The 27,420-nt window shown below is 37.0% G+C and overlaps 1 protein-coding gene across 1 annotated transcript in view; it reads right to left on the reverse strand.

Moving 5' to 3' along the window:
• TTN (titin) overlaps positions 1 to 27,420 on the reverse strand; it is a 240,899-nt gene that overhangs the window by 90,064 nt on the left and 123,415 nt on the right. The window contains exons 155-179 of the mRNA XM_051623291.1: positions 18,624 to 18,719; positions 17,980 to 18,054; positions 17,588 to 17,668; positions 16,428 to 16,532; positions 15,832 to 15,909; positions 15,394 to 15,447; positions 15,095 to 15,178; positions 11,118 to 11,168; positions 10,642 to 11,037; positions 10,152 to 10,427; positions 9,647 to 9,922; positions 9,359 to 9,498; positions 8,749 to 8,875; positions 8,399 to 8,662; positions 8,026 to 8,292; positions 7,628 to 7,891; positions 6,940 to 7,079; positions 6,703 to 6,829; positions 6,326 to 6,592; positions 5,960 to 6,226; positions 5,226 to 5,492; positions 4,989 to 5,128; positions 3,892 to 4,018; positions 2,951 to 3,093; positions 455 to 578 (exon numbers count right to left, since the gene is read on the reverse strand). Coding sequence (XP_051479251.1) covers positions 455 to 578; positions 2,951 to 3,093; positions 3,892 to 4,018; positions 4,989 to 5,128; positions 5,226 to 5,492; positions 5,960 to 6,226; positions 6,326 to 6,592; positions 6,703 to 6,829; positions 6,940 to 7,079; positions 7,628 to 7,891; positions 8,026 to 8,292; positions 8,399 to 8,662; positions 8,749 to 8,875; positions 9,359 to 9,498; positions 9,647 to 9,922; positions 10,152 to 10,427; positions 10,642 to 11,037; positions 11,118 to 11,168; positions 15,095 to 15,178; positions 15,394 to 15,447; positions 15,832 to 15,909; positions 16,428 to 16,532; positions 17,588 to 17,668; positions 17,980 to 18,054; positions 18,624 to 18,719 — 4,236 coding nt within the window. The remainder of the gene's footprint in view (positions 1 to 454; positions 579 to 2,950; positions 3,094 to 3,891; positions 4,019 to 4,988; positions 5,129 to 5,225; positions 5,493 to 5,959; positions 6,227 to 6,325; positions 6,593 to 6,702; positions 6,830 to 6,939; positions 7,080 to 7,627; positions 7,892 to 8,025; positions 8,293 to 8,398; positions 8,663 to 8,748; positions 8,876 to 9,358; positions 9,499 to 9,646; positions 9,923 to 10,151; positions 10,428 to 10,641; positions 11,038 to 11,117; positions 11,169 to 15,094; positions 15,179 to 15,393; positions 15,448 to 15,831; positions 15,910 to 16,427; positions 16,533 to 17,587; positions 17,669 to 17,979; positions 18,055 to 18,623; positions 18,720 to 27,420) is intronic.

The raw sequence follows: 27,420 nt of genomic DNA on the forward strand, positions 1-27,420 counted from the left end.
TTATTTAGAAGTGGTTTTGACTTAGCCATACACAGCTTGCGAACAGTACAACTGGGTATACAGTCAATGTTATGTCACTTCACTGACAGCATAGTTGTGCTGTCATAGATTTCTGGACACTCCAAAGAACAGAAAAAGCTATCAGGAGGCAAAAAGGTCAGTATTTGTGAGTCATCTTGAGGTCAATTGAATGTTAAAGTCTGCAATAAAGCCCTGGAAATCCTAATGAATTGATTGATTTCCATGTCTGACACATTTCCTGTATTTCCCCCTCTCCTTTTCTCTTCTGTGAAGCATAAAGATTACTAATAAGTGCCTTTTTTTAAATCAGGAAAGTTATCTACCAGTATGTATAATCCTGCTAATTTGATATATGGTGTTTATAACATCCTATTCCAAGGTGAACCATGAATGGACCTTTAACACTATGATAGAATTAAAATGCCTGACTTACCTTTCACAAAAAGATTCGCTTGAGTTCTGAAATCTTTTGCTGTCAGTGATACCTCTCCCGCATCTGTTAACTTGACATCTCTAAGAATAAGCGTGTGAACTCTCCCTTCAGCACGGGTCATGACCTTATAAAGTACATAAAAACCCCTTTGTAAGTATCTACAACAAATACTTAAGAAATATTTAAGGAAATAGCATTGATATACATTTTTATCTGTGGAGTTTGTATTTTTACTTTTATATAAAATTTCTATAATTTCCTTTTGTATATACTAGATATAGCTCAAGACATAAATGCTTTGAGGATTTTGATTGCCCTTTCATTTATCAGAAACTGGAAGTTTAAATTTCCTCAGTTTTAAGGTATTTGTGTCCTTGAGTTAGAAAACCTGAGTCTACTATCAAAGTTCAAAATGAAGATGACTTGCTGTCTTGCTTACTTTGAATAGGTACCAAAGAATACCAAAATAAGTAAATGTATGCAAAAAAGTTGGTAGTATTCCTGGCTGCATCTAAAGTAAAATTTTCTAGAGAGATATAAAGATGTTTGGCATCATCCCTTGTTCACTTTTTTTTTTCCCCCGTCTAAAATGTATTTCCATGTTGATCTATTGCTAAAACTACTTTGCAATAATGAGTTTGAATTGGGCTACTCCTACACAAACATTCCTTTTCTCTGGGAGCGGACCTGGGGAATTGAAGGATGCATACTGCATTGTAGGCATTAAGAGGGTTGCTACTCATTCATGCCTTAAATTTTAACATAACTCTTGAAGAATTCCATTTGTTCTCAGAGAAATATGTGATCAAGTAGTAGATGCTGGTTTAGAAAAATAAAGGGGGAAAGAAAGCTTCTGCTAAGGAAGAAGCACAAAAAGTGAAGTTACTTTTGAGAAGGCAGTCCCTTTTGCTTCAGAGGGAAGGAAGGAACTAAGAGACTGTCCTTTCTTCCAAATGGTCATTATGTCCATTAAAACTAGAGAGTGCTCATCTGAGAGAGACTGAAATCAAGCCAAATATAACTTTGACCAAGATAAGCAGTAAAGGTAAACAAAGAAGTCACTTCAATAAATGTTTTATATGTACAGCTGAGGTAAAATTATGGTTTGAACTAAAAACAGCTGAAATTAAACACTTGTAAAATTAGATGGGTTCTTGAAGACAGTAGCAGAAGTGTTTTGAGGCTATTTTAAATGGGCAGAAGGTGATGCATCAAGTAAATACATGGTTTACTCTGAATTGCTTCTTGATAAAATTTCAACTTAAGTAAAATTAGTTTTGACTGTATATGTAAACTGAATGAATTTAATGTAACTTAAATGATAGCTCAGACAGATAAGAACAAAATAGTGTTCCATCATGCAGAATATTTAGCATACTTTTCTTGTCAGACAGTAATACCTACCAAGCCACATCCATTGTGGATCAATAGCTTTCCACATTTTTATTCCTAGACTCAGAAGTTACTATGTTGATGAGTTTCAATTTTGTTTATCTGTCCTTAAATACTGTAACAGACTCACCTATCACTATGACTGTTTTTTCTTTTTCTATTTCTATATCCTATTTTTTAAATGAAATACTTTTTATTTAGGCAAATTTGGTGAAGCTTAGAAAGATGTAGTAAAACCTGAAAATAATATGTTAAAAATTATATTTAAAAGAAAAAGATCTGTACCAAAGTATCACTAGCAGCATTATTACAGGTTCTGAAACCTTGATTGGTCATGTAATGCCTTCAAAGTTTGCTTTGTCTGAGGTTTCCAGTTTGTATTTTTATTTGCATTATTTCACTTAGGCCTAGTCTGTGAAAAAGAAGTCTTAAAACCACTGATATCCATTTATGTTTTCTATTTTTTATTAATGTACTTCTTTATGTATTTCCCCTACCACTGACTTTAAATATTAAGCTGATTGCATTCCAGACTGCTCAGATCTCAGAGTTAAGAGCCAGCACTTGATGAAGGGTTAAAAATAGCTAGTGAGAAGTGCTTGACAAGCAAATCTGCCCAGAAAGTTATCTGGAGAGCCAGAACAAATGCCTGAAATGGAATTTGAATCCTCTTAATCCCCTTATATGCAGAAAGGGACTGCAACTCAGCATTCAGGAGAAAAAAAGCATTTCCTGATGGCACCTTTCAAAACCCTCTCACTGTGTCTACAATTAACCTGAGCAAAAACCATTCTGTACTCCTGCGGTTAAGTCTCCAACAGAATCAGGCACAAAACCACTCTTGTATTGATTGATATTTTAGAACCTTGATCTCCCTTTGTACAATAAATACTTGTAGCATTCCAAAATACTGGAATTCCTGGGGGAAAAAATGCTATATCCCATTTAGTGAGGATTTACTGTCTGTTACAGCAGCACTACTGCATTGCTATGCCTTAGTACTTTCTACTGGCAGAGAGTAAATGAGAAATAAAGAAGTGGGAAAGAGTTGAAGGAGAGGAAGGGAAAGGAAACATAAGGAAAAGTAAAGTTTAGTTTATTTACCTTATCACTGGGCTCCAGTTTCTTTCCTTGCAGGAACCACTCTACGGGGATTCCCTCATAAGAGAGTTCGCAGTCAAAGGTTGCTGATTCCCCAGCTGTCACTGTTACATCCTTGAGGGGTCTCAGCAAACCAATTACTCGAGCTTGGTAAGAAGACATCATTTTCAGATTAGTTACTTCTGCTCAAGAGAGAGCTGCTGCCCTTATGTACTAATATCCATTGTGGCTTCCTTCAAGAGAGACAGACATCGCACGGCTGCTCTTTAAATTCCATAAATAGAAGAGGCCACCCTGGGTTTTTAGGGGGAGGGCTGGTCACCTAAATTTTCCTATTTGCAGAGCGTGTTTCTTTAAATTGAACAAGGTCAGCAGGAAAGTTGCCGTGCATCTGTCTCCCTGCCAAGCCTTGCATGCCTCTTGCTAGATAAGGCATGTGTTTTCCAAAATAGCGAAGGCTAGGATTGGAGTAGGAAACAAGTGGTCTTCAACTGTGTCGTCTGTCCCTGTCCATCAAGCTCTTAACCCTATCCCCAGGTATCACTGTTAGCCCGTCCTCTCAGGTTAACATGATACTTTAAGTACAGTAAAGGCTTTGCCTGTAATACTTTGATTTCATAACAGCATATGATGACAGATTATGAAGCAGCCTTCAAGGCAGTTTCCTTATTTTTACTTCTCCTGTATGAATTAACTATATACAAGGTTAAAAAACATATAGGACATTCTTTAACAAAAAAAACCAAAAACAAACAAGCAAAACAAAACAAAACAAAAATGGCTTGACTAAATAATCCTTGAGTTGCTGTTCTGGAAAGAATTGCTATTCTGGAAAGAATTGCTGTGGGTTCAATACAGCATAGAAATTTGTCCAGTTATTCCAAAGAGGCAATGAGCACCCTGTTTTCACTTAAATAGTTCATGTCAGTATGAAACACACTTACCTTTCACTCGGAGGTGAGCACTGGATTTGGCATTTGCTGCTTGGAAATCTACTCCACCAGCTTGATCTAAGCGTACATTGTACAGTGTAAGGAAGTGCTTTTTGCCTTCCTCCTTGATTTCACATTCCTGCAAAAATAGAAACATTTTTTCAGTATCTTTTTTGTGGTACTCACTCCAAGAGCCCCTAATTCCCCTCATACCATGCATGTGTTATCTCCTCCTCCATTTACCACCTAGGTCCACTGCCACCTGCAATATGCCTTATAAACTTTCATTCATAGGCCTTTCCTTTCAAAGTCTCTTCTTAATATGGTCTGCTTCCTCTTAGAAAGAAAGTGCAAGAGGCAACACAGTTGTGTTGATGAATGGTATGTGCTGATTGAAAAGCCAATATATCCATATGTACACCAGTCAGAAGCCAAAGGGAACTAGAAATTACTAAATTTATGCTGCAATCTTTCTTTGCAAAGAGCACTTTTATCTCATCCAGACACTGACTTTCATAGAACTTCCAGTCTAGTGCATTATTCACATTGGTACTGTTGCATCCAAGAATTATCAAATTACTACCAGTTGTGATTGTATTGTTTTTTTAATTTTCCATATCCTTCCAGCAAGGAATTAAGAATATGCGATTAAGCCTGACATAATTTTAAACCAATTTTAGCTGTCATAGTACTGGAGGAGTTTGAAAATGTGATCTACATCTATTTAAACCAAACATAACTCAAAAAAAAAAGGTAAATGCTAACAATCCAAAGACTGTATTTTTAAATGCCATTATGTTTAAGTGAATTCCTTTACACTTTGGATACATGATTGTTAGGGACTAGAAATGCAGAATGTATTTACTTATGTAAAATAATTTATGTAAAATTATTTATTATTTAGCTATTTTATATAATGTTTTTAACTAAGTTTCTATTCCATTTGAAAAGTTATTAGTGAAAAAAACAGTATTCTTGTTATGGTGACCTTAATTGAACACAGAAAGAGATTAAAGTAGTTTCTGCAGTCACCTTCTTCTACTTCACACCCTAACTCCCCACAAATTGTTGAGACACACATAAGAAAACATCCTGGAATATTTGCTTACAGCTGATTCAGTCAAGGGTTCTCCTTTTAGCTTCCAGTTGCCATGGACACCTTCTTCAGAGATTTCAATATCAAAACGGGCAGTCTCTGTCTCAATCACCTCCACACTGTATAGTGGACGTACAATCTCAATATCCCGGTCTGGAGGGGGAAAAAAAAAGAGAGTTAGTGATTCCCTCAATCTCTAGCAGACTCCAAAAGATCTTTACTACAGAGCAGTCCAGGAAAAGAACCATACCTTCAATATTGAGTTTAGCAGAGGTTTGATCAGTACCACAGTCACAAGTGTATTGTCCAATGTCTTTCTTCAGAGCTTTTTTGAGGATAAGGATTCTCTTTTTGCCATCAGCTTTAATAACAACATTCTTTGAAGGAGTAATTGGTTGGCCATCCTTCATCCATTTCACTGGGGCATCTGCTTTGCTGATCTCACATTGTAAGATAACTTCATCTTTCTCTACAGCAGTGTAATCCTGCAGCTTCCCAGTGAAGTAAGGGTCTCCCTCTGCAAGCGAAAGTTATGATACATTTCAGCCTGGAGTTTTAGGCTTTCAAAAAGGAAAATTAATGCTTCCCATAAAATAAATTTCTTGTTTATGCCCTGCAAGAAGTTTATATATAGTCCTTATAAATATTACAGTTGTCTAAGAAACAATCAGTGTATTACTAATACTACTAACAATATGGTTTGGTGCTCTAGGAGCTTCAGAGCACAATTAAGTATCTAATAGTTAATTTTGCTACAGTTGCATCAAATTTTAAAATTATTTTAATTGTCCTTTGTGACTGAGGAAATGGAGACCTAAAGAAGACAAACAAATTGTAAAATTGTAAAAAAATCACAATGTAGATTTAGGCTTAATCACAAAACCCACCAAAGCAAACTAACCTCAAGACTTCCCGATCACCATTTTTCAGTAAAAAGACTCTTCTGATAATATATGTCATGTAAATTATTTTAGGTATTCTTACCAAGAACAGTGAGTTTAGCTTCCGAATGTTTGCCCATAGCTTCAATTTTAATCTGAGAAGTATCATCAATAGTAAGATCTTTGATTGTGAGAGTATGGAATCTGCCATCATCTGTCATTGAAACCACTTTGCTGGTATGTAATCGCTGGTCATTCTTGAACCAGACAACAGGGATATTTTCATGGGAGAGTTCCACAGTGAACACTGCAGTTTCTCGCTCCTTTTTTGTTACATCCTTGAGAGGAGTAATGAATTTCAGGCGGATACCTATAACAACATAACATTTCATTAACAATAATGTTATCAATAAAAGCTATTCAAGGACTATGGTGCAAATCTTTCCTAGAAAGGCAAAGTATGACAAACCTTCAATAATTAGCTTGGCACTTGTTCTCTTATCCTCAGCTTCAAACATGTATTTAGCTTCATCCTCAAAAGCAACAGATTTAATAATCAGAGCATGCTTTGTTCCATCTGAAGTAATTTCAAATCTTTCATCTGGAGTGATCTCTTCTGTTCCTTTCAACCAGCGGAAAGTCTTGGGTTCTCTGGACACCTCGCATTCAAACTTGGCTTCGTCCTTCTCGAAGACCTTCACATCGCTTAGTGGAGTGATAAAGATGAGAGGCAACTCTGAAATAAAAGAAGAGCATTTTCAGCTCAGTGATAGGTTCATATAGACTTTTTTGCTGCTAGTTTTGTTCTAATGTCCTGAGACACACATTGCAAAGTGCAGACTGTACCTTTCACTTTCAGATTAGCAGCACTTTTAGCATTAGCAGCTTGGAAAGACACTTCCCCAGTCATATCAAGTCTGCAGTTATGAAGAACAAGAGTATGCTTCTTCCCATCTTGAATGATTTCACAGTCCTGGTGATAAACAAATTATTACTATTCTAAGAAAACACTTGGAAGACAGCATTATTAAATATTATTTTTCTAGTATAAATTATGGTCTAAAAATAAAGAAGAAGACTTACAGGTGAAGGTGTTAAAGTTTCTCCCTTTAGCTTCCATATAGGGTGTACATCAGGCTCAGAAATTTCAATTTCAAAACGTGCTGTTTCACCAACAAATACTTCCACTCCATACAGTGGGCGCTCCACTTTAATTAAGCGAGCTAAAATAAAAAAGCCCAAAAGTCCACATCTGTTTACTCACTCATTTCATATCATAGAAATGTAGTTCTGGAAAGGATCTCAACTCTACCCCTGTCCCTTCTTTAGGGCATTCAAATGTTGTGACTGAGAAACATTTATCTAACCTCTTTTTAAAAAGCTCGAAGATGAGGCAGTTTACAACGCCCTTCTACAATATATCCAAAAGTTTAGCTATTTTTAGTAAGAATATTTTTCTTCATAATAAACCCAGATATGTGTTGCAGTGAATTAAACTAACAGCTTTTCTTCTTTCCTGACTGTAAATGGAAATAAAAAAGAATCACTGTCTTAGAGATCATCAGGGTCTTTACAACAGCTATTTGTATCTCTTAAGATACGTTGTCTCTTTTAAATACTCTTAATAATTTTAAATCTAAATATTCCAGCTATTAATCATAATCACGTTTTCTAAACGTACATTTTTTGGTCTGGTACTCTACAGAGTGTCTGTCTACACCATTGCACAAAGGTTTCAACACATTCCCTTAGCAAAGGTATGATAACTTACCCTCAATGCTGACATTAGCATTTGTCTTGTCAGTCCCACAGTCACACTCATAAACACCCTTATCACTCTCTGCTGCCTTCTTGATTGTCAGGATCCGGCGCAAACCATCCATTTTTATGGAAATTCTGTTGGAAGCTACTAGTTCTTCACCATCTTTGTACCATTTTACTGGAACATCTTTGCTAAGTTCACACTCCAGAGTAATATCATCTTTCTCCACAGCACTGTAGTCTTGTAATTTCACAGTGAAATACGGATCGGCCTCTACAAAAAGCATAGTGGATATGAAATGGTAAATGAGTAATGTAAATTTATTAAAACATCAATATTTTGTCACTTTCTACTTAAAAGAAATATTTATACATATCATATAGCATATTTTCAATTAATTATTGTACCTAAGACTTTGAGGTGTGCTTGTGTGTTCAAGTCCTTGACTACGGCCTTTATTTCGGAGATATCATCAAGTGTGACTTCTCTCATTTCTAGTTTATGAATTTTGCCTTCTGAAGTAATAAAAACTGTTCTGCTTGTGTGGAGTCTCTTGTCATTTTTGTACCATTTCACTGGCATGTCCTCGTGAGAAAGCTCAAACTGAAAGTGAGCTGTTTCCCCTTCTTTCACTGTTTGATCCTGTAGAGGTGAGATGAACTTCAGCCTCACACCTGTAGTGTAGACACATAAAAACCATCAGAAAAAGGCTAATGTGGTTCCAAAAGATACACTGTTTATGTATTTTTTTACTGTTTTTTTTCATATGAAGATACTTGCCTTCTACAAACAGTCTTGCTGTGCTCTTCTTGCCATCAACTTCAGCAGTATATTCTCCTTCATCATCAAACTGAGAATCATTGATTACAAGGATATGCTTCTTTCCATCTGCAATGATGTCAAACTTTTCTCCAATCTTGAGTATATCAGTGCCCTTAGACCATATAACGTTGGCTTCTCTGGTAAGGACACATTCAAACCTTGCTTGGCGCTTCTCAGGGACAGTAACATCTTTTAGGGGCACAGCAAAGTCCAGTTCAATTTCTGGAAGCAAAACAGAACACATAATTTGTAATGTGCTCCATGTGAACTCTGTTGAAGTTAGTATCATACTCAATGGTGCATCATACCTTTCACTGTCAGGATAGCTGTAGTAACTGCATTAAGTGCCTGATAAAGGACTTCACCAGCTTGCTCTAACTTCACTTTGTGCAAGGTTAGGAAGCGTTTTCCTCCTTCAGCTTTGATTTCACATGTCTGGAGAGACAACAGACTTCGGTAAATACAATGCCAATGCCTTACTGCCAGGTATTTTTAATAAAGGGATTTTATAAATGTTTTATATACAGTAGAGAGTCAGCTAAAAAGACTGGAATTGCTTTTTGAGGAAAGTTAACACTTCTACTTAATAATAAACAAATTGAGTACATTTCTTCAGCATTGCACACTTCTTTTAAATGTCAGTCCTCGCTATGTAAGTAGAATATTTTTATTGTTGTCTGAATAAGGTGCTGCAATCCTTTGAGGAAAAAAAAAAGCCTTTCAAAACACAGCTTTTCTGGTATATAATTCTTACTTAGAGAACCAGTGGTTTTTAGTCACCATAATGCTTAGCCCTTCTACGTTCTGGACTGAGTAGCAAAGATAGACCTGCAAAGATCTTACTATAAAGATGCAAGGGAGCCTGTTTAGAGGGTTTAAATTCAAATAAATTGTGTTGGAAAATTCAAGTATGCTTACAGGTGAGGGTCTCAGGATTTCTCCTTTCAGCTTCCATTCACCAGGAATATCTTCCTCAGATATTTCTGTGTCAAAGTTTGCTGTTTCTTTCTCATAAACTGTAACATCCTCTAATGGCTTCAGAATTTGAACTTCACGTTCTAGAATGCACAAATGAGCACATTTAAAATTAGGTCAAGTTTTGATAAAGCTTTATTTAACCCAGGTTACCTTTTTTGTTCTTTGTTTAGAGGTTTTTGCATATTGGCCAAGGGTTAATTAATATAATAGAAATAAAAGCTTCCTTACCACCAAGGGTCAGTTTAGCAGGGTATCTGCGACCTTCAACTTCCACTGCATATTCCCCAATATCAGCAGGACCAGCATTCTTGATTTTCAGGAAAATTTTATTTCCTTCTTTCAAGATTTCTGTCTTGTCTGTTGGTTCAGCAGGGATTTCCTCATCTCCTTTAAACCATTTAATGTTTGGTGTATCTTTGACAATGTCACAGGTGAAAGTGGCTGTTCCTTTTGGTTTCACATGCTGGTCTCTTATGGGTTTCACTAACCAGTCTCGTATCACTTCTGCATGACAAAAAGTTATATAAAAATGCAGCTCAGCCGACTTTTACTACAAATAGGTGGGTCATAAATAGAAGAAACAGAACTATCAGGTTTTGTTACAACAAGTTGTTAATAGTTGTAAAAATCTAATCTGTCCATTTATATTGGAAAACTATGAGAAAAAGTTACCTAAATTTGCAGCAGCCCAAATATTCTACAGAGAAAAGAGAAAGTGATTTTGGTTGCTTACCTACTACCCTAACACAAGATGAGCATGACAGCTCAGTGTTTTCCACAGTAACAGTGTAATTTCCAGCATCATCATCATCTGAATCAGTGATTGTGAGGGAATGTGACAAACCAATAATTCCCAGAGCAAATTTCCCAGGCTTGTCTTTGATGATCTTCCCATCCTTCCTCCAGACCACACTTCTTTCTTTGTTAAGGTCACATGTTAAGTACAGTGGCTGGCCTTTAATCACAGTGACTTCTTCCTCAAGAGTTTTCACAAACCGCACTGGGAGTTCTGTAGGAAACACAACATTTTTTTTAGTCATATATATATATATATATATCAGGTGTGAAGCAGAAAATCCTTCCATATGAAATCAATGTGTGTAGTGACTAATGGAAACAAAAGGATGCATCTACCAACCACTGTAAATTCACAAAGTATCTGTACTTCTAGCTTGAGGAATAACTGGCCTTAAAATTTTTGATAAATTTGAAACAGGCAATACCTTCAACAATGAGTTTGGCTGTAGAGGTCTTCTCTTTGTTCCCCAGTCGTAATACACAAGTATATTCACCAGCATCTGACAGCTGGACATCAATAATATGCAGCTTCCTGTCTTTGCCATCAGCAATAAACTTGTGTTTTGGGCTCTCTCGGATGTTACTTCCATCTTTCATCCAGCTGGTAATTGCAGTGGATGGTGAAATAAGGACTTCAAAGATAGCAGAAGACCCAACAGATTCAGCTTCTGTTAGCACTATGTCTTTCATCTCCTTGACAAACTTCAGTGGTACAGCCTTGAGTTGGTAAGTAAATGGAGGCTCTTCAGGAGGTTTTTCACCACCACTGCCTGGCCTGAGCTTCCTTCTTTCTGCATCTGCTGGTGAAGGTGTCTTCTTGGCTGCAATTCAGATTCAGAATGAATAAACTAATCCAAATATATTACTTTTTGATTGTCAGTATTGACTTGTAGTATCCTACCTTTAATTGGACTGATACCCTTTGGAGTTTCTTCTTTTGGTGGCTTGGCTTCTGAAGTAGAACAGCGATATTATTAGGAATGTAGTTAAATAAACATAAGTACTAAAATTAAGACAGACATTTTACAAGTCAGATTTTCTCTTCCTTTAGCTATATACACATAGAAGGGGGCGAAGTTATAAATATATCTATATATTTATGTAGTTTACACTGTCTATACCTCAATGGTAAGTTCAATATCTTGAAGCATAGGAAAGGTTCATATTCAGTAGTGGGGACTGAAGGGCAGCTTAGGAGCTCCTAGTTCCTCAGTTTATTGTCCTGCCCATTATTTTGTAAAATTCTGCCATTCCCTGACACTCTACTCACAATTAGGTCCTTAATCAATACCTGTCAAACAAAACAGCTTAAGTACCTATTAAGCTTAAATACAAATTATATGGTGGTTTGTTTTTTTAGAAAAACCCCACAATTTTACTAATGAAGTCAACAAAAATATAAGTTGTAGAAATTAAATATTTTTCAGTAAAATGTGATACTCTCACAAGTGAGGGATGTTCTGTTAGTTGTCCAACTTGTGATGAGTCATCTCAGACTTTTGAAAATATTTCCCATGCTATGCTGCTTCTCATCATCATTTTGCAAAAGGAAATATAAAAGATACTTTTAATGAATGATATGAATGAAATGCCAGACAGATTTTATTGCAGTGGATGGAAAAAAGAATACTAGAAAGATGTGTGAGTTTTTTCTGAGAAAATAATGACATACAACATGATTTATGCAAGCTAATAAAATTGTAAGACTAAGACAATGAACATTGATCCCACAGATGCATGTACAAACAGGTAAGACAAACTTGTAAAGAATGGCTGAATGTCAATACCGCCAGCTGATGGACAAGATGGAAATGTGAAATGTGTTAAAGAACAAAAACAAACATCACAATGGCAAATGGTATTCTCCTGACGCAAATAGTACAAGCACTTCATGGAAGAAACTGGCAGCGATCTTCCTCACCTCGCTTTGCATGAGACTTTGCTGGAACATCCAGAAGAAATTCATGTGATTCTCCAGGTGCATTCCAATTCCTGTTCTCACTTGGAAGGCTACTGGCCTGCTCAGTCACATGGGCGGGTTCTGATTTCTGGTATCCTTTCTCTGCTCCTGCTTTCTTGGGAGTTACTGACTTACCTATGCTTGAGGAGGAAGCAACTTCTCCATTTGCAGGGCTTCCTTTGCTTGATGGTATTTTCTCTGAAAGCTCTTGCTTCTCTTTTTTTATGGCAATGGATGTACTTTTTCTAATACCACGTTTAGCTGCTGTTTTTTCATTTGATGTACCTTCTGTCACAGGAAGGTCTTTTTCAAAAAGCTTCATTTCTTCCACAGTCAAAAAAGAATTATTTTTTTCAGTTTTATCTTTGCTGATTTTGAGAGCTGAAGTTTCTTTTTGTTCATCCTGAATGGTATGACCTTCTTCAAATTGTTTTTTATCTTGAATTTCTGCTGGCAGAATAGGAACTTTATTTACTGACTCACATGTGTCAACTATTTCATCTTTGACTCCCTTTTCATATTCTCCTATGGAAACTTCTCCTTCCATTCCTTCTTTAAGGGTTGTATCAAATAATTCTTTTTTCACAGGTAGCTTTTCAGGGGCATTTAACTGTCCAATTTTGTCTTTTCTTAAGTGGGTGCTGATGGTAGGTTTCTCTTCCTCCTCTGGTATGATCTTTTTGCCTCTTTTTTTATCACTCAGGTGTGCTTTCTCAGTCAATAATTGTCCTGAATCCTCATCATAATTAACTTCTTCCTCTGCAGAATATTTTTCTCTTGCTTTCCTTTCCACTGTTTCTGGCTTAAGAAAAGATGGTTTAAAGATTATATAAGCTTTCTCTTTGGGAAGTCCCTCATCTTCTGTGGGGTGTTCTAGGTCAACATCTTCTCTCAGTGATGGTTCAGTCTCCTCAGCCAGGTCTAGTGAATGTAGTTCTGCTGATGTAAAATCCAGATTCCCATTTTTAAAATCAATTTTTTTAAATTCTTTATTAAATATCTTATCTGTTGGCATTTCAGCTGCTGTTGTACCAGATTTCTCTATCCATTGAGTTTTATTTTGTATGTCATGCTCCTTCATGGATTCTCCAAGAGGAACTTCCAATTTCTCTAGAGTAAAACCTCCTCTCTCTTCTTCACTTCTAAGTAGAGGAAATTCAGCGATTCCAGTCTCTGTGATTTCCTTTACAAATGAAGTTTTATCTTGAATGGAAAATCTTTCAGGTTGCACACTGTCTTTTGATTTTTTGTCTTTTCCTGGAAGTCTCTTCTGGTCCCTGGGCTCATATGGCTTTCTGGGTATATTTTTAGGTACATAAGTTGACCCAATTTCCTCTTCTTTTTCATGCACAGGAATACTTCCCTCATGAGGAACACTAAATTTGTCAGAGTCTTTCTCTACAGCACGTTCCCTATGAACAATTGATTTAATTTCATCCCCCTCTTCTTCTCCAGAATCTTTCTCTGTATGTTCAGGTGCTATAGAAATAAATTTAAATTCCTCATCAGGTAGAGGAGGTTCATCCTTTGCATAAGTAATATGATCTATTCCAACTTCTATTTTCTCACCTGTAAGGGTAGTCTTTCTTGAAACTACAGGTGTAATTTCTGGCTCCTCTTCTTCAGGGGCCAGGATAAAATATTTCAGAGCCATATTTTCCTGCTCATCTCCCTCTGGCCTCAGTATACCATCAGCTGTTTCGAGTGTGATTTTAAACTCAAGTGGCTCTACTGTCTGAATGTCCAGAACTGTGTCCTTAGGAGTTACTTTCTCTTTTATATGCAGGTTTTTCTCAACCAAAATCTTCTTTAACACAACTGACTTGGGCTTTTCTTCTTCCACTGGGGGCATTTTATCTCTGTGCTTTAGTACAGATGGTGCATCAGGCTTTTCTGCAGCTACAAAGGTTTCATAGGTAATTTAAAGAGTTAAAATCCATAAGAATAAGAAGGAACAATCTATTTTAAGACAATATTTCCAGCTAAACCTGAAATAAAATGAACATAGAACACTTTTCCTCCACACAACAGAAAACTTACAACACAGTCACAAAACAAGAGAAAGACAAGAATGGCATACACAAACAGTATGAAGACCTCAGTAAACCACTATTATGGTACAGAGTATTGTCCCACTAGTTTGTCAATTTAAATCTAATTCAGATAAAAAGTAGCAGAAAATGACATCTTTCTAAGGCCTATCTGACCACCTATGTAAAATGGGTTAGCTATACCACTGCAGGGCTGGCTTCATCACCAAATTCTTGTCCAAGAGATATTGATGATTAGGCTTCTCAATTGCCCCAGATCTGAGCTCTACTGTAACATGAGGCCCTTTGGACAAAGAGCAAGTATATCAGCTCTACCAACAGACCTCAGGCTCAGAGTGCTTCAGAGGAACTGAACTCTTCACAGTTCTTTTTTTCACAGCAGGTTATGACCTGCAGTTCTAAGCATATCAAATGAAAGTAACAATAGTGCTTCAGCACCACTGCCACTTTTCTGCAAGACTTCAATAACAAATTAAAAGCAGAAAATCAAACATAAGAATTGTTCAAAAACGTGTAACCTTTCTTTTGCTATACAGACAATGCAGGATGCAATTCACAAGACATACATCAGGACATAAACAAGATCAAGGTATCAACAGAATAGACAAATTTCATAGTATGACAATAACAAGGGCACACATATCACCATCCAGAAACAAGAGCACAGATTCATCTCTGCGGTGTATCAGACACTTGTCTTTTAGATTAGGTGACAAGACCTAGAATAACAAGATCCTTGAATAGGAATAGAAATCTTCCAGTGATGAAAGAGTTATGTGGTTGTACAGCACTTCTCTCTTTATCCTGAAGGTATTTAGGTACCTCAGAGAGAAAAAACTTTAAATAGCACAGAATAAACATGAATACCTGCTTTCTTTCCAACCACAGGTGTTGTCACTGGAGTAGTCACAGCTGGTGCTGGTTCTGCTGCTGGTTTTGGTGATTTTAGAGCTGTAAGAAAAAATAAAAAAGAATTATTATATTTGTTTTAATAAATAATTTTAAGTATGATGTTCTTTAAAATATTCTGTAGATTGTATGAAGGTTTCAGTCTTTATCATACTAAAGACATTTCTTTAATGTCCTTTTAGCTGGAAATCTCTGAATGGAAAATACTAGACACACATGAAAGGCTGTACTGGTATTTATGACTAAAGAATTCTTACCTACTGCAGGTTTAGGTTCAGGCCCAGGAACTGGGATAGCTGCTTGCTTAGGTTCTGGTATTTCAAACACAGCAGTTAAAAACAGGTTAATTTACATGTTTTATAATCCCATTGAACATTAAAGTTAGAAGCAACAATACAGAGAGAGTTAATCAAAGACAGAATTTATTGTTTTAGATTTTATTTAGCCGGAAAGCAAGAAATTAACTTGAGATTAACTCTTTTAAAGCAAGATACAATGGAAAAAAGATATATATTTCAAGCACTGAAGAATTAAAGACAACAAGAAATCCAGAAGAATGCAAAGTGGTTAATCATAGCACAACAGTCATGGGCAGACTGGATGATAGTAATGCATTAGGTTAACACAGCATGATATTCAGCAATGGATATCATTTAGTTGCTACAATAAGAAAAAAGAGCACCACACATCTGTACCTTTTGGTGGTTCAGGCACATGTTTCTCCTCTTTTTTTATGACAGGTATTTCAGTTTTCTTCTTAGGAACTTCTGGGACTTCAAAATATTATTTATTTTTTTTTTAGATGTATTGAAACACTTTGAATCCCCAAAAGCAATTATCTCCAATGTATTTAAAAGTTTTCTTTTTTTTTTTTTATACATAAACAGTTTAAGAAGTTCATAAGGTTTAGGAATATGTATTTTTAAGAGTAAGATTTGAATAAACTAGAAACACTAGATGGAGAAATGGACAAATACTTTCAAACAGTTGACTAAAAGAATGCTTGGATAAACTGTTTCCCTGTAGTTAGATTTTTATCAGTATTGTAAAACACTTGAAGAGTTCTCTTCTATAAACAGTAAAGATTGAGAAATAATCCAAACATGCAGAATTAAGACACAAATATGAATGTCAAATTCAGCTGTGTTTTCAGTAAACCTTAAATTTACATAATTAGATTAATGCAAGCCATCTTTAAAATCTCACTTTCATTCCTAAATTTCAGAGATGATCACTTAAGAGTGGGAGGTTTTTTATATTTTAACAGATAGATTTGAACGTAATCTAGTACCTTCAGGTTTCTTAATTTTTTCTACTGGTGCAGGTACTGGTTTAACTTCTGGCTTAGGTTCTTTTTCTGGTTTAGGTTCTTCCTCTTCTGATCTCTTTTTAAGAACTTAGAAAGAAAAGCAATTTCAGTTTTTAAAGCACAGGTAAACTAAAGACAGTGAATGAGAATCATAAAGAAGCAGGAATGTAAAACATATAGTTCAATATAAATGGTAGATTTTGTGTAACTATTTGAGATACTATTCTGAAAGCCTTTTAAAATTCAAAGCAGTCTACAGCAAAACATAATTTATTAAGAGCAGTCCATTTGAGAGGAAAGGTGTCAATGTTAACTATGATAGAATAAAATTTCTTATAATATCTTACATACTACTCAGCATATTTAAATTACTACACATCACTATACATTAATAACTGCACTATATATAATTTTCAAGGACAAAAATGTAGGATTATGGATTAAACTCCTATTGACTTCAGTCAGAGAACAAGACTGAATATTCAAATACTATATTTGGAGAGCTAAAATTTATATAATGTCTGCTTTCATTTTACTTATTTTACTTATTTTTGTCCTGTCCAATATCAGTCTTAGATATCTAATGAGTCTGTAATTTGAAAAACTGCATATCTATATAATACATTGTCTGAAATTTGAAGGTCAGCTGCAAGGTACATTGGGTATGAATCATCCCATTGTGGTATTTCAAGGAGAACTGGAATTAGTGCTTCCTCTTTCTAAGAAATAATTGAGCATGAAGTGATTCAGAAGGCTCCAGACTCTACAGGAAAAGTGACTGATAGTACCATAAAAAAGCATACAGATGCAACACATATGACTTCAATAACATTTACACTGTCACTGGAAAATACTTAAGGGTCTAGAAGCTGAAGACAGTGGCAAACTTTCAACTGTCATATAGGCTTTAGAGAGTTTAAGAAAACTGAAGATAGTAACAGGGAACCAGGCTTCCAGTGTTCTACTCTGTTTTCATCACAGATCCTTTGGATCTGACAGATATTCAGAATATCCCCACTTCACCCTGCAACTATAAAAGCTTTCCCAAGAAAGAGACATCAGGTAGTCCTTTTTTCATGTAATTTTCCATACTGCACAATGTTTATATGCTGGGCTTTTATAACAGAGCCAAGTTACTGTACCTTTTTTCAAAACAACTTCTTCTTTTGGTGGAGGAGTAGCCTCAGGAATTACTCTGTGAGGTTTCTTTACAAGTCCAGGCACTTAAAAGAATATGATTCCAGATTTTATTACGGATTTTTAAAAGTAGTAAGAGCTAACCAACAACTAACCATTCCAAATAACAAATCAAATGCGGGTCTCCTGCATATTATTAATTTCATTATGGGAGATTAAAGTGGACATAAATATAACATGAGTATACACAACAAAGACTAGAGTGCACTGTTGAGCATAATATAACATAAAGAGCTTTTTGATATTTCTGAGCAAATTAAGAAAAAGATACTGAGAACTACAACTTTGAGCTCAAGAGAGGTTTACTTTAAGTAAGATTCTTATATTAGCTAGGTACCTTTAGCAGGTGGGGGTTCCAGTTTTGGAGTCTCAGCAGGTTTTGCAGTCACAACTTTCTTCCTTGATTCAGGAGCTTTAAAGAAAATTATTTTAATTTTACCACACACATCATTAGATTAAAAAAAAAAAAAAGTAATTTCCTAAAAAATCCAAACAACTAATTAATACTACTGATACAATAGAAAGACGAGATACAAAGATAAGATTCTGGTTGATTAACTGTTTAGAAGAAGTCAGAGGATCTGTAGGAAGCACAGCCTATCTGAAACACATTCATATGGTAACACCAACAAACTACTGCTGGGGATTCTTTTCATTTGTAAGAACATGTTAAACATAGAAGAATTATGTTAAGCATAGAAGAATGTGTTAACTTAGTTAAGATTTATTTTTTAATAAATTGATTTTTTCCATAGCTATTGAAAAGAATCCATGTAAACTGGCTTTGCATAACAGTGGTAAAAAACTGTAAGCGACTGAGTGTTAGTAAGGGCCACCATTAGAGCGACAGTACATTAGAAAAGGAAAAAAAAGCTCCAAGGTGATACATTTAAAAGCATGCTTTTCAAGAGTCATCAGTATAATTTAAAAGGATTATATGTTTCAGTTCCCACTATCTGCTACGGCTTCAGGTGATTATACCTTTAAGTAGGTCTTTTGCCAATTTAATATCTTCTGTTGGTGGAGCAGGTGGTGGTGGTTTTCGCTTTTCGGGGATCTTCTTTTCAGGTACCGGCACTTTAAATGACATTAGGTAGATTTAGTATAATTTTACTACCACAGTAGTTATGTGAAGAGTAATGTACAAATGCAAAGATGTCATTTTCCATTTCCCATGAAGCCAGTGAAAAAAGCTCATTGGATTAAATGGGAGTATGAAAGAGCTCTAGGTTATTGCTTTGTAGCATGTGCACAATACAGATACCCAAGTTGACTTGAAAAAGCGTGTTAATAAGATGAAAATAAAGATGGAAAACCAAATGACAGGAAACAAAGTGAAAACATCTAAAGTAATCTGTATGTTGTACACAGAATTAAGAGATCAGAATTCATTTTCAAAACCCAGTAACAGGAAGAATTACACAGAGAGCTGCAACATACAGATACACGTGATGAATGACAAAAAAAACCAAACAACAAAAAACCTGCACATTAATGACAGAAAGGTGTCTGGCAGCCACTAGGTAGGTCCTTTGTATACCTTTAACTGGTAAAGCTTCTTCTACTTCTGCAGCTGGAATTTCTTCTACTTCTTCAGGCTCAATCTCCTTTACAATTTCATATTCTTTAAAGAATATTGACAACTGGTGTAAGTTTCCAGTAATAAGATTGTTTCACAAGAACAAACATGTAGATATCACTAATAAGAAAGCTACTCCAATAGACAGAGACAAATACATGTTAGCATAAGTAATCACTCATTATCTGTTTCCTTTGCAGTCATTACATGCTTCAGAAAACCTACTCACTTTCCATGCAAGAATGAATCAGGGCTGTGTGAAGTACAGCATCTATTGTGTGTATAATACAAATTACAGAAATTTGTGGATGAGTCATTGTAACTGGAAAGAATAAAAACTTCAATGCTTTCAATTAATTTAAGATTATAACAGCCATAGAAATACTAGGTTTTAAGAGACTCAAATGGAGTGGGATTTATTATTAGCTTAAAAAGAGACAAACTTACTTAGTAAGATCTTGAGTATATGTGTATATCCTGTTGTCTCTTGAGTTTATGCCATTTGAAAATATTTAATATTGGAAGTGGTATTTACTTCCAAATACGAAAATATAATAATATATACAAAAAACATTGACTGGCATAATCTAAAATATGAAGTAAACAACTACAATGGAGAAAAAAACCCCCATATCTATTTTAAAGCATATGTTTGGAAGAACAGGGCAAAGGATTTTCCTTACAATAATACCTATAACACCATATACCTTCACTTGGTAGTGGTTCAGGTATTTTAGGAGCAGCCACAGGTACTTTCTCCTCTAGGACAGGTTTCTCGGGCATCTCAGGCACTTTAAAAAATATTTGTTTGTTTATTTTGTGTGTATATAAATGAAACATAGACAGGACAAAGACAACTAGCACACAAAATCAGTGAATGACTGGCCATAACCGCTAAAGGATGTTTGTACTCCAAACAGTCTTTTCTAAGGTAGTCTACATACAACTGACACATTTTATAGACTCAGTTATGAGCGAAGAGACAGGAACATGAAAGAACTCTTCAAGGAGATGCTCCCGGGCAATATGTACCTTTCATTGGAAGAGGCTCTTGTTTTTTGAATTCTGGCTTTTTAGGTGTTGTGAGAGGTACTTTCTCTTCTGGGACAGCCCTCTCTGGCACTTCAGGTGCTTTAAAGATATTAGTAAATTAAAGTAGTGTTAAATCTTACTATAAATTTTCAGTTTTGTGAACATTAAGACACATTTGAACATACAATAGCGAAAAATTCAATGTCTAAAAAGACTAAGGAATTAAAAATATGAAGAATAAAATTTTAAGTGACAGATTATTCAATCAGGTAGCTAAGCACTGCGTACATCATTGAACCATGGGGAAAAGTATTAAGAGAACAGAAGAAAGAGAGGATCAGTCACTGATGCATGTACCTTCAACAAAAGGAACTTTATGCTTTTTAAGGACAGGTGCAGGCTCTGGTATTTTTGGCACCACTGCAGGCTCTGGTTTCTTGGGAACAGCAACAGGTTTCTTGGGCACAGCCACAAGCTTCTTGGGCACAGCAACAGGCTTCTTGGACACAGCCACAGGCTTTGAGGGAACAACCACAGGCACCTCCTCTTCTGGCTCTTCCTCCTTGGCCACCTCAGCCACTTTAAAGATATTAGTACTTTTTACTTGACTGAGCTAGATGACAGCAAACAGCTAAGCAGAAGAGTAAACCCTGGGCAGACTAACTACTCTAACCACTCAGAAACCTTTCCAGACAACCACTCGTCCTTCAGGTGGACTCCTCCCAGCAAAGAGCCAAAGTCTGGGCTTTTAATAGAGTGCTTGCTGATGAGCCCCACCCTCTCCTGCAGGCATGTACAGGCACATACAGACACAAGGTGACCAGATGCCACTCTCACCCCTCCCCACGCAACACAGAGCAGCAAAGATCACCCAGATCTGCAGCAACCCGAGGGCCATGGCATGAAAGTGCCTTTCAGAACATCGCCGTATACCTTCAGCTGGAGGAGCTTCTGGCTCTCCAGGCTCAGCAACTGGTGCCACCTCTTCTGGTGCTTCCTCCTCCTCCTCCTCCTCTTCTGGGACCTCTGTCTCAGGTATCTCAAGCACTTCAAAGATATTAGTGCATTTCATTTTACATTTGTGAAAGTAATGTGCCAAGTAGGAAGAAAAATCAGGGCAACAGAGACACAGAATGTCCTAGCAGTCAGCTCAAAACCTCTCACACACGTGCAGCACCATTTACCTAGCATGCACAGCCTTGAGTCTCAGTCTGGAAACAGAGACAGGCCAAGGGAGGGCGTGACAATGCTTAAGAGAAGAAGATTAACCATCTTTGTTAAGTTATCCATGAAGACAGGTACCTCTGGGTGCTTGAGGCTCTGGTGCTTTGGCAATGGCTGCAGGTACTTTTTCCTCTCGAGTAGCCTTCCTGGGCACCTCAGGTGCTTCAAAGATATTAGTAACAGTTAGTTATATACATCAAACAGGAAGATGAACAATTCAACGAGAACCAGAGATAAGCTCATGACAGGAACCAAACTGGTATCATGGTTTTGACCCATGTCTCACTCACTCACTCACTCACTCACTCACTCACTCACTCACTCACTCACTCACTCACTCACTCACAAAACCACAAATAGCACAGACACAAGCACTGAGTGCTGATGCCAAACAGGTTCTCTGGGAAAACTGCTGGCTATGTTTAAGTACAGCTTAAGGGTGAGGTGTCAATTAGGACACCCTGCTCTGTACTCCACACCCTTCCCTCTCTGGGAAGAGGGACTGTCATTCCCAGCCCTGCTAGGATTTGACTCTTCCATGGAAGCAGCCTCAGCCCACATCTTATCTGTTGTCATTCCTCATGAAGCCGCTGGTGCTTTGCATTCAGCAGTGTGGGCAGGAACAAGGTGAGGAACCCAGTATTTCTCCTTTGTTCCTATTTCTGTCCTCCTCCATTTACATTTTATTTACACTTTTCATTTTATTGGCTTACTTTCTTATCCTTAGTAGCTCTCTTGCCTCAATTTGTATTTTGCTGTGGCACCTTCTACAGCCTGTATAGGTCCCTAGATTTTATAATCAGTCCTTCTTTCTTATAAACTCTACATTTTCCAGTCTTTGCTTTAAACACTTGAGATACTTCTTATTGCCCTGACATGTGTATTTCTGATTAGAAATTAGCTTTCCATTTTGAAAGATTTATGTCCATCATATACAGTAGCTGAGGCTGTTAATAGTCACTGAGACACTCACTGTGTCTATTTAAGATAACAAAATTGAGCAAGAAACTTGAAAAAATTACAATCAAGTTTTAAAATAGAACATATTAGCATCTGCTGGTTCTGAATAGAAAAACAATACAGCAAATATAAAATGTTGTGAGTTGCTTATCACAAATACTAGATCATGGATTTACTAACTGATACACAGCCCATAACAGACATTTCAGGGAATCACAAATGGACAGGATAACAGACAACAGAAGCAACATGAAAGACAGTAGGAAACAGTCTCACTCAGGCTGATACACAGGAAGACAGGTACCTCGAACTGGGGCAGGTTCTGGCTGTTTTGGCACAGTTACAGGTATGGGCTCTTCCAAAACACCTTTCTTGGGCACCTTGGGCACTTCAAAGATATTAGTATGTTTTAGGTTTGTGGGCACTACAGAAGTATAGAAGACAATAAGACAATCAGTAACAAATGCACAGAGTCTTCTTTGAGAAAGGGCTGTGTTTACATTCAGTCAGAAGTCATGCTTTGCTTCAAACTTGTGGAACGACCAGGGTGTCAAATACATCATGCAGGAGATGGGAATTCTGTGTTTAGGAATCCCTGTCTTTGAGTATCAGTCATGTATCATTCATGACTACTTTGTGATAGTCAAAATTTTTTTAAAGAAACTACTGCTTTATCATTACTACTTTTTCCCCATTATATTTTTCTTTTTTTAACATCTCCTCCTAATTTTCAATTTCCCACAGTTCCTGTCTTTTGGATTCTGTTTCTTAGAGAAATATACACTTCCTCTCCTCTCTTTTGAATTATATTCACGACCCTTTCAGGTATTAATAAGATCTGCTGTATATATATCCAGTCTTCTGCCAGCAGATCTACCTCACGTATACTGGCATTAACTTACTTTTCAGAGAAGCAGAGAATTGATGCTGCTGCAGTCATCCAGCAATACAGTCTATTAGAAAATGCAGGGATGCAACACTATGTTCTTTAAACTGCAGACTTACTTGCAGGGTCTGCTTCAGAATATAATTTTATTCCATTTAAACTAATTATTCATCAAATATTAATTCTTAAGTTTTACAAAAAGTTCAGAAAGGTGCCAGTATTTTTCAAGGAATTGAATCCAGTTTTTCTGCCATGTTTTTGACAATCACATTGGAATTCAAGTTTCTTATGCATTTATCTCTCATAGCCCATCATCAGAAAATATAGTTTAACTTAAGTCCAGAAGAGTTTGATGTTTCTTTCTATTGATGTTACTAACAGTGATGACATGTACCTTTGGATGGTGGTGGTTCAGGTGTTTTGGGTACAGCAACGGGTGATTTTTCTGGCGTGACAGCTTTCTTGGGCACCTTGAGCACTTTTAAAGAAAGTATGTCCACTTAATTTCACAGTGAAAAAATACAAAAGATCATAACACGAAACAATCAAAGAGTTTAGCTATTTCTAACACTGCAGCATTGCTCTAGTGAGTGGCTGGTTAGTCACATACGCAAAGATAGGAACAGCGGAGGGTAGAGGAAACAACAAAGCTTAGAAAAAAGGAAGGATAACACAAGAAAAAATTAATCACTACCCAGAAAGTAAAAGCAGCTCCCCAAGAAGATATACCTTTAGCTTGTGGAGCTTCTGGTTTCTTGGTCACAGCAACAGGTTTCTTGGACACAGCCACAGGCTTTGAGGGAACAACCACAGGCACCTCCTCTTCTGGCTCTTCCTCCTTGGCCACCTCAGCCACTTTAAAGATATTAGTACTTTTTACTTGACTGAGCTAGATGACAGCAAACAGCTAAGCAGAAGAGTAAACCCTGGGCAGACTAACTACTCTAACCACTCAGAAACCTTTCCAGACAACCACTCGTCCTTCAGGTGGACTCCTCCCAGCAAAGAGCCAAAGTCTGGGCTTTTAATAGAGTGCTTGCTGATGAGCCCCACCCTCTCCTGCAGGCATGTACAGGCACATACAGACACAAGGTGACCAGATGCCACTCTCACCCCTCCCCACGCAACACAGAGCAGCAAAGATCACCCAGATCTGCAGCAACCCGAGGGCCATGGCATGAAAGTGCCTTTCAGAACACCGCCGTATACCTTCAGCTGGAGGAGCTTCTGGCTCTCCAGGCTCAGCAACTGGTGCCACCTCTTCTGGTGCTTCCTCCTCCTCCTCCTCCTCTTCTGGGACCTCTGTCTCAGGTATCTCAAGCACTTCAAAGATATTAGTGCATTTCATTTTACATTTGTGAAAGTAATGTGCCAAGTAGGAAGAAAAATCAGGGCAACAGAGACACAGAATGTCCTAGCAGTCAGCTCAAAACCTCTCACACACGTGCAGCACCATTTACCTAGCATGCACAGCCTTGAGTCTCAGTCTGGAAACAGAGACAGGCCAAGGGAGGGCGTGACAATGCTTAAGAGAAGATTAACCATCTTTGTTAAGTTATCCATGAAGACAGGTACCTCTGGGTGCTTGAGGCTCTGGTGCTTTGGCAATGGCTGCAGGTACTTTTTCCTCTCGAGTAGCCTTCCTGGGCACCTCAGGTGCTTCAAAGATATTAGTAACAGTTAGTTATATACATCAAACAGGAAGATGAACAATTCAACGAGAACCAGAGATAAGCTCATGACAGGAACCAAACTGGTATCATGGTTTTGACCCATGTCTCACTCACTCACTCACTCACTCACAAAACCACAAAGAGCACAGACACAAGCACTGAGTGCTGATGCCAAACAGGTTCTGTGGGAAAACTGCTGGCTATGTTTAGGTACAGCTTAAGGGTGAGGTGTCAATTAGGACACCCTGCTCTGTACTCCACACCCTTCCCTCTCTGGGAAGAGGGACTGTCATTCCCAGCCCTGCTAGGATTTGACTCTTCCATGGAAGCAGCCTCAGCCCACATCTTATCTGTTGTCATTCCTCATGAAGCCGCTGGTGCTTTGCATTCAGCAGTGTGGGCAGGAACAAGGTGAGGAACCCAGTATTTCTCCTTTGTTCCTATTTCTGTCCTCCTCCATTTACATTTTATTTACACTTTTCATTTTATTGGCTTACTTTCTTATCCTTAGTAGCTCTCTTGCCTCAATTTGTATTTTGCTGTGGCACCTTCTACAGCCTGTATAGGTCCCTAGATTTTATAATCAGTCCTTCTTTCTTATAAACTCTACATTTTCCAGTCTTTGCTTTAAACACTTGAGATACTTCTTATTGCCCTGACATGTGTATTTCTGATTAGAAATTAGCTTTCCATTTTGAAAGATTTATGTCCATCATATACAGTAGCTGAGGCTGTTAATAGTCACTGAGACACTCACTGTGTCTATTTAAGATAACAAAATTGAGCAAGAAACTTGAAAAAATTACAATCAAGTTTTAAAATAGAACATATTAGCATCTGCTGGTTCTGAATAGAAAAACAATACAGCAAATATAAAATGTTGTGAGTTGCTTATCACAAATACTAGATCATGGATTTACTAACTGATACACAGCCCATAACAGACATTTCAGGGAATCACAAATGGACAGGATAACAGACAACAGAAGCAACATGAAAGACAGTAGGAAACAGTCTCACTCAGGCTGATACACAGGAAGACAGGTACCTCGAACTGGGGCAGGTTCTGGCTGTTTTGGCACAGTTACAGGTATGGGCTCTTCCAAAACACCTTTCTTGGGCACCTTGGGCACTTCAAAGATATTAGTATGTTTTAGGTTTGTGGGCACTACAGAAGTATAGAAGACAATAAGACAATCAGTAACAAATGCACAGAGTCTTCTTTGAGAAAGGGCTGTGTTTACATTCAGTCAGAAGTCATGCTTTGCTTCAAACTTGTGGAACGACCAGGGTGTCAAATACATCATGCAGGAGATGGGAGTTCTGTGTTTAGCCTGTGTTTCTCAGTCAAGGTGGGAATGTAGAAAACCTATGATCTCTTTGTAACAGCTGATCAGAGACTTATTTATGGAATCCCACTTTCTTTAAGTATCAGACATGTATCATTCATGACTACTTTATTCTGTACTGTTTGTGGCAATAACTGTCATCCTTTTACTTGTGATTTGGTTATTATAACTCTTTTTATCCTTCAAGTTCACTTCACCTTTTGTTTTCCATCTTTATATGTTACCTCTCCATTTTATCTTCACACAGTTTTTGCTGTAGCAGCTCTGGCTTCCATTCTACTAATTAGAAGCTGCCTAGAACTCTTTTCTGATATATTTATTTAAATTCTTCAAATGACTTAAATATTAACACTGTGAGGTGATACTTCACTTGAGGAATGTCCCTGTATTTCAGAGGGATAGAATCTGGTGGCAGAGGGAACAGTTACTCCCCTGGCGTTTGCTTGGGACTTTCGAAAGGAAAGGAAATCATACACGACGGCATCAATCTATGGTGTGTAATGTTTTAGAGTATCTGAAGTCATTTTTTAGTATTTTAATTATAGTCTCTCATCCTGATTAATCTGAGAAAATAAATGCCTCTTATAAGTCTCAGTCAATTAGAGGTTCACAGGAACCTTACAGCTTTTCAGTGCTACTCACATAATACAACCTTGCATAGAGTGGACAATATTGAAATAGGACCAAAATACAGACAAATTATAATTAGCAGTTTAAAGAAAAGGTTCTGCTCCGTTATGCTACCCATGCCAACACAGGCACATAGAGATATTTCCATTATTTTGCTCTATGTACAGAAACTGCTACTGTCTGCTGAATCCTTCAGTTTCTACTAATTTTGTTCATTTTTATAGAATTATAGAATCATTTAGGTTGGAAAAGACCTTTCAGATCATTGAGTCCAACCATAAACCTAACACTACCAAGTGCCACTAAAGCATGTACTAAACCACCCTACTCATAATGTGAACAACAGTTTATGCATTCATTCTCTTAGCATCCAGAAAGTTTTGGCATTTATTGGTAGACAGAGTTCTTTATATCTGTTTGATTTATTGCTATAGTCTAATAAATA

This window comes from Apus apus, chromosome 6 (genome assembly GCF_020740795.1).
Source record: "Apus apus isolate bApuApu2 chromosome 6, bApuApu2.pri.cur, whole genome shotgun sequence".
Taxonomy (NCBI): Eukaryota; Metazoa; Chordata; class Aves; order Apodiformes; family Apodidae; genus Apus; species Apus apus.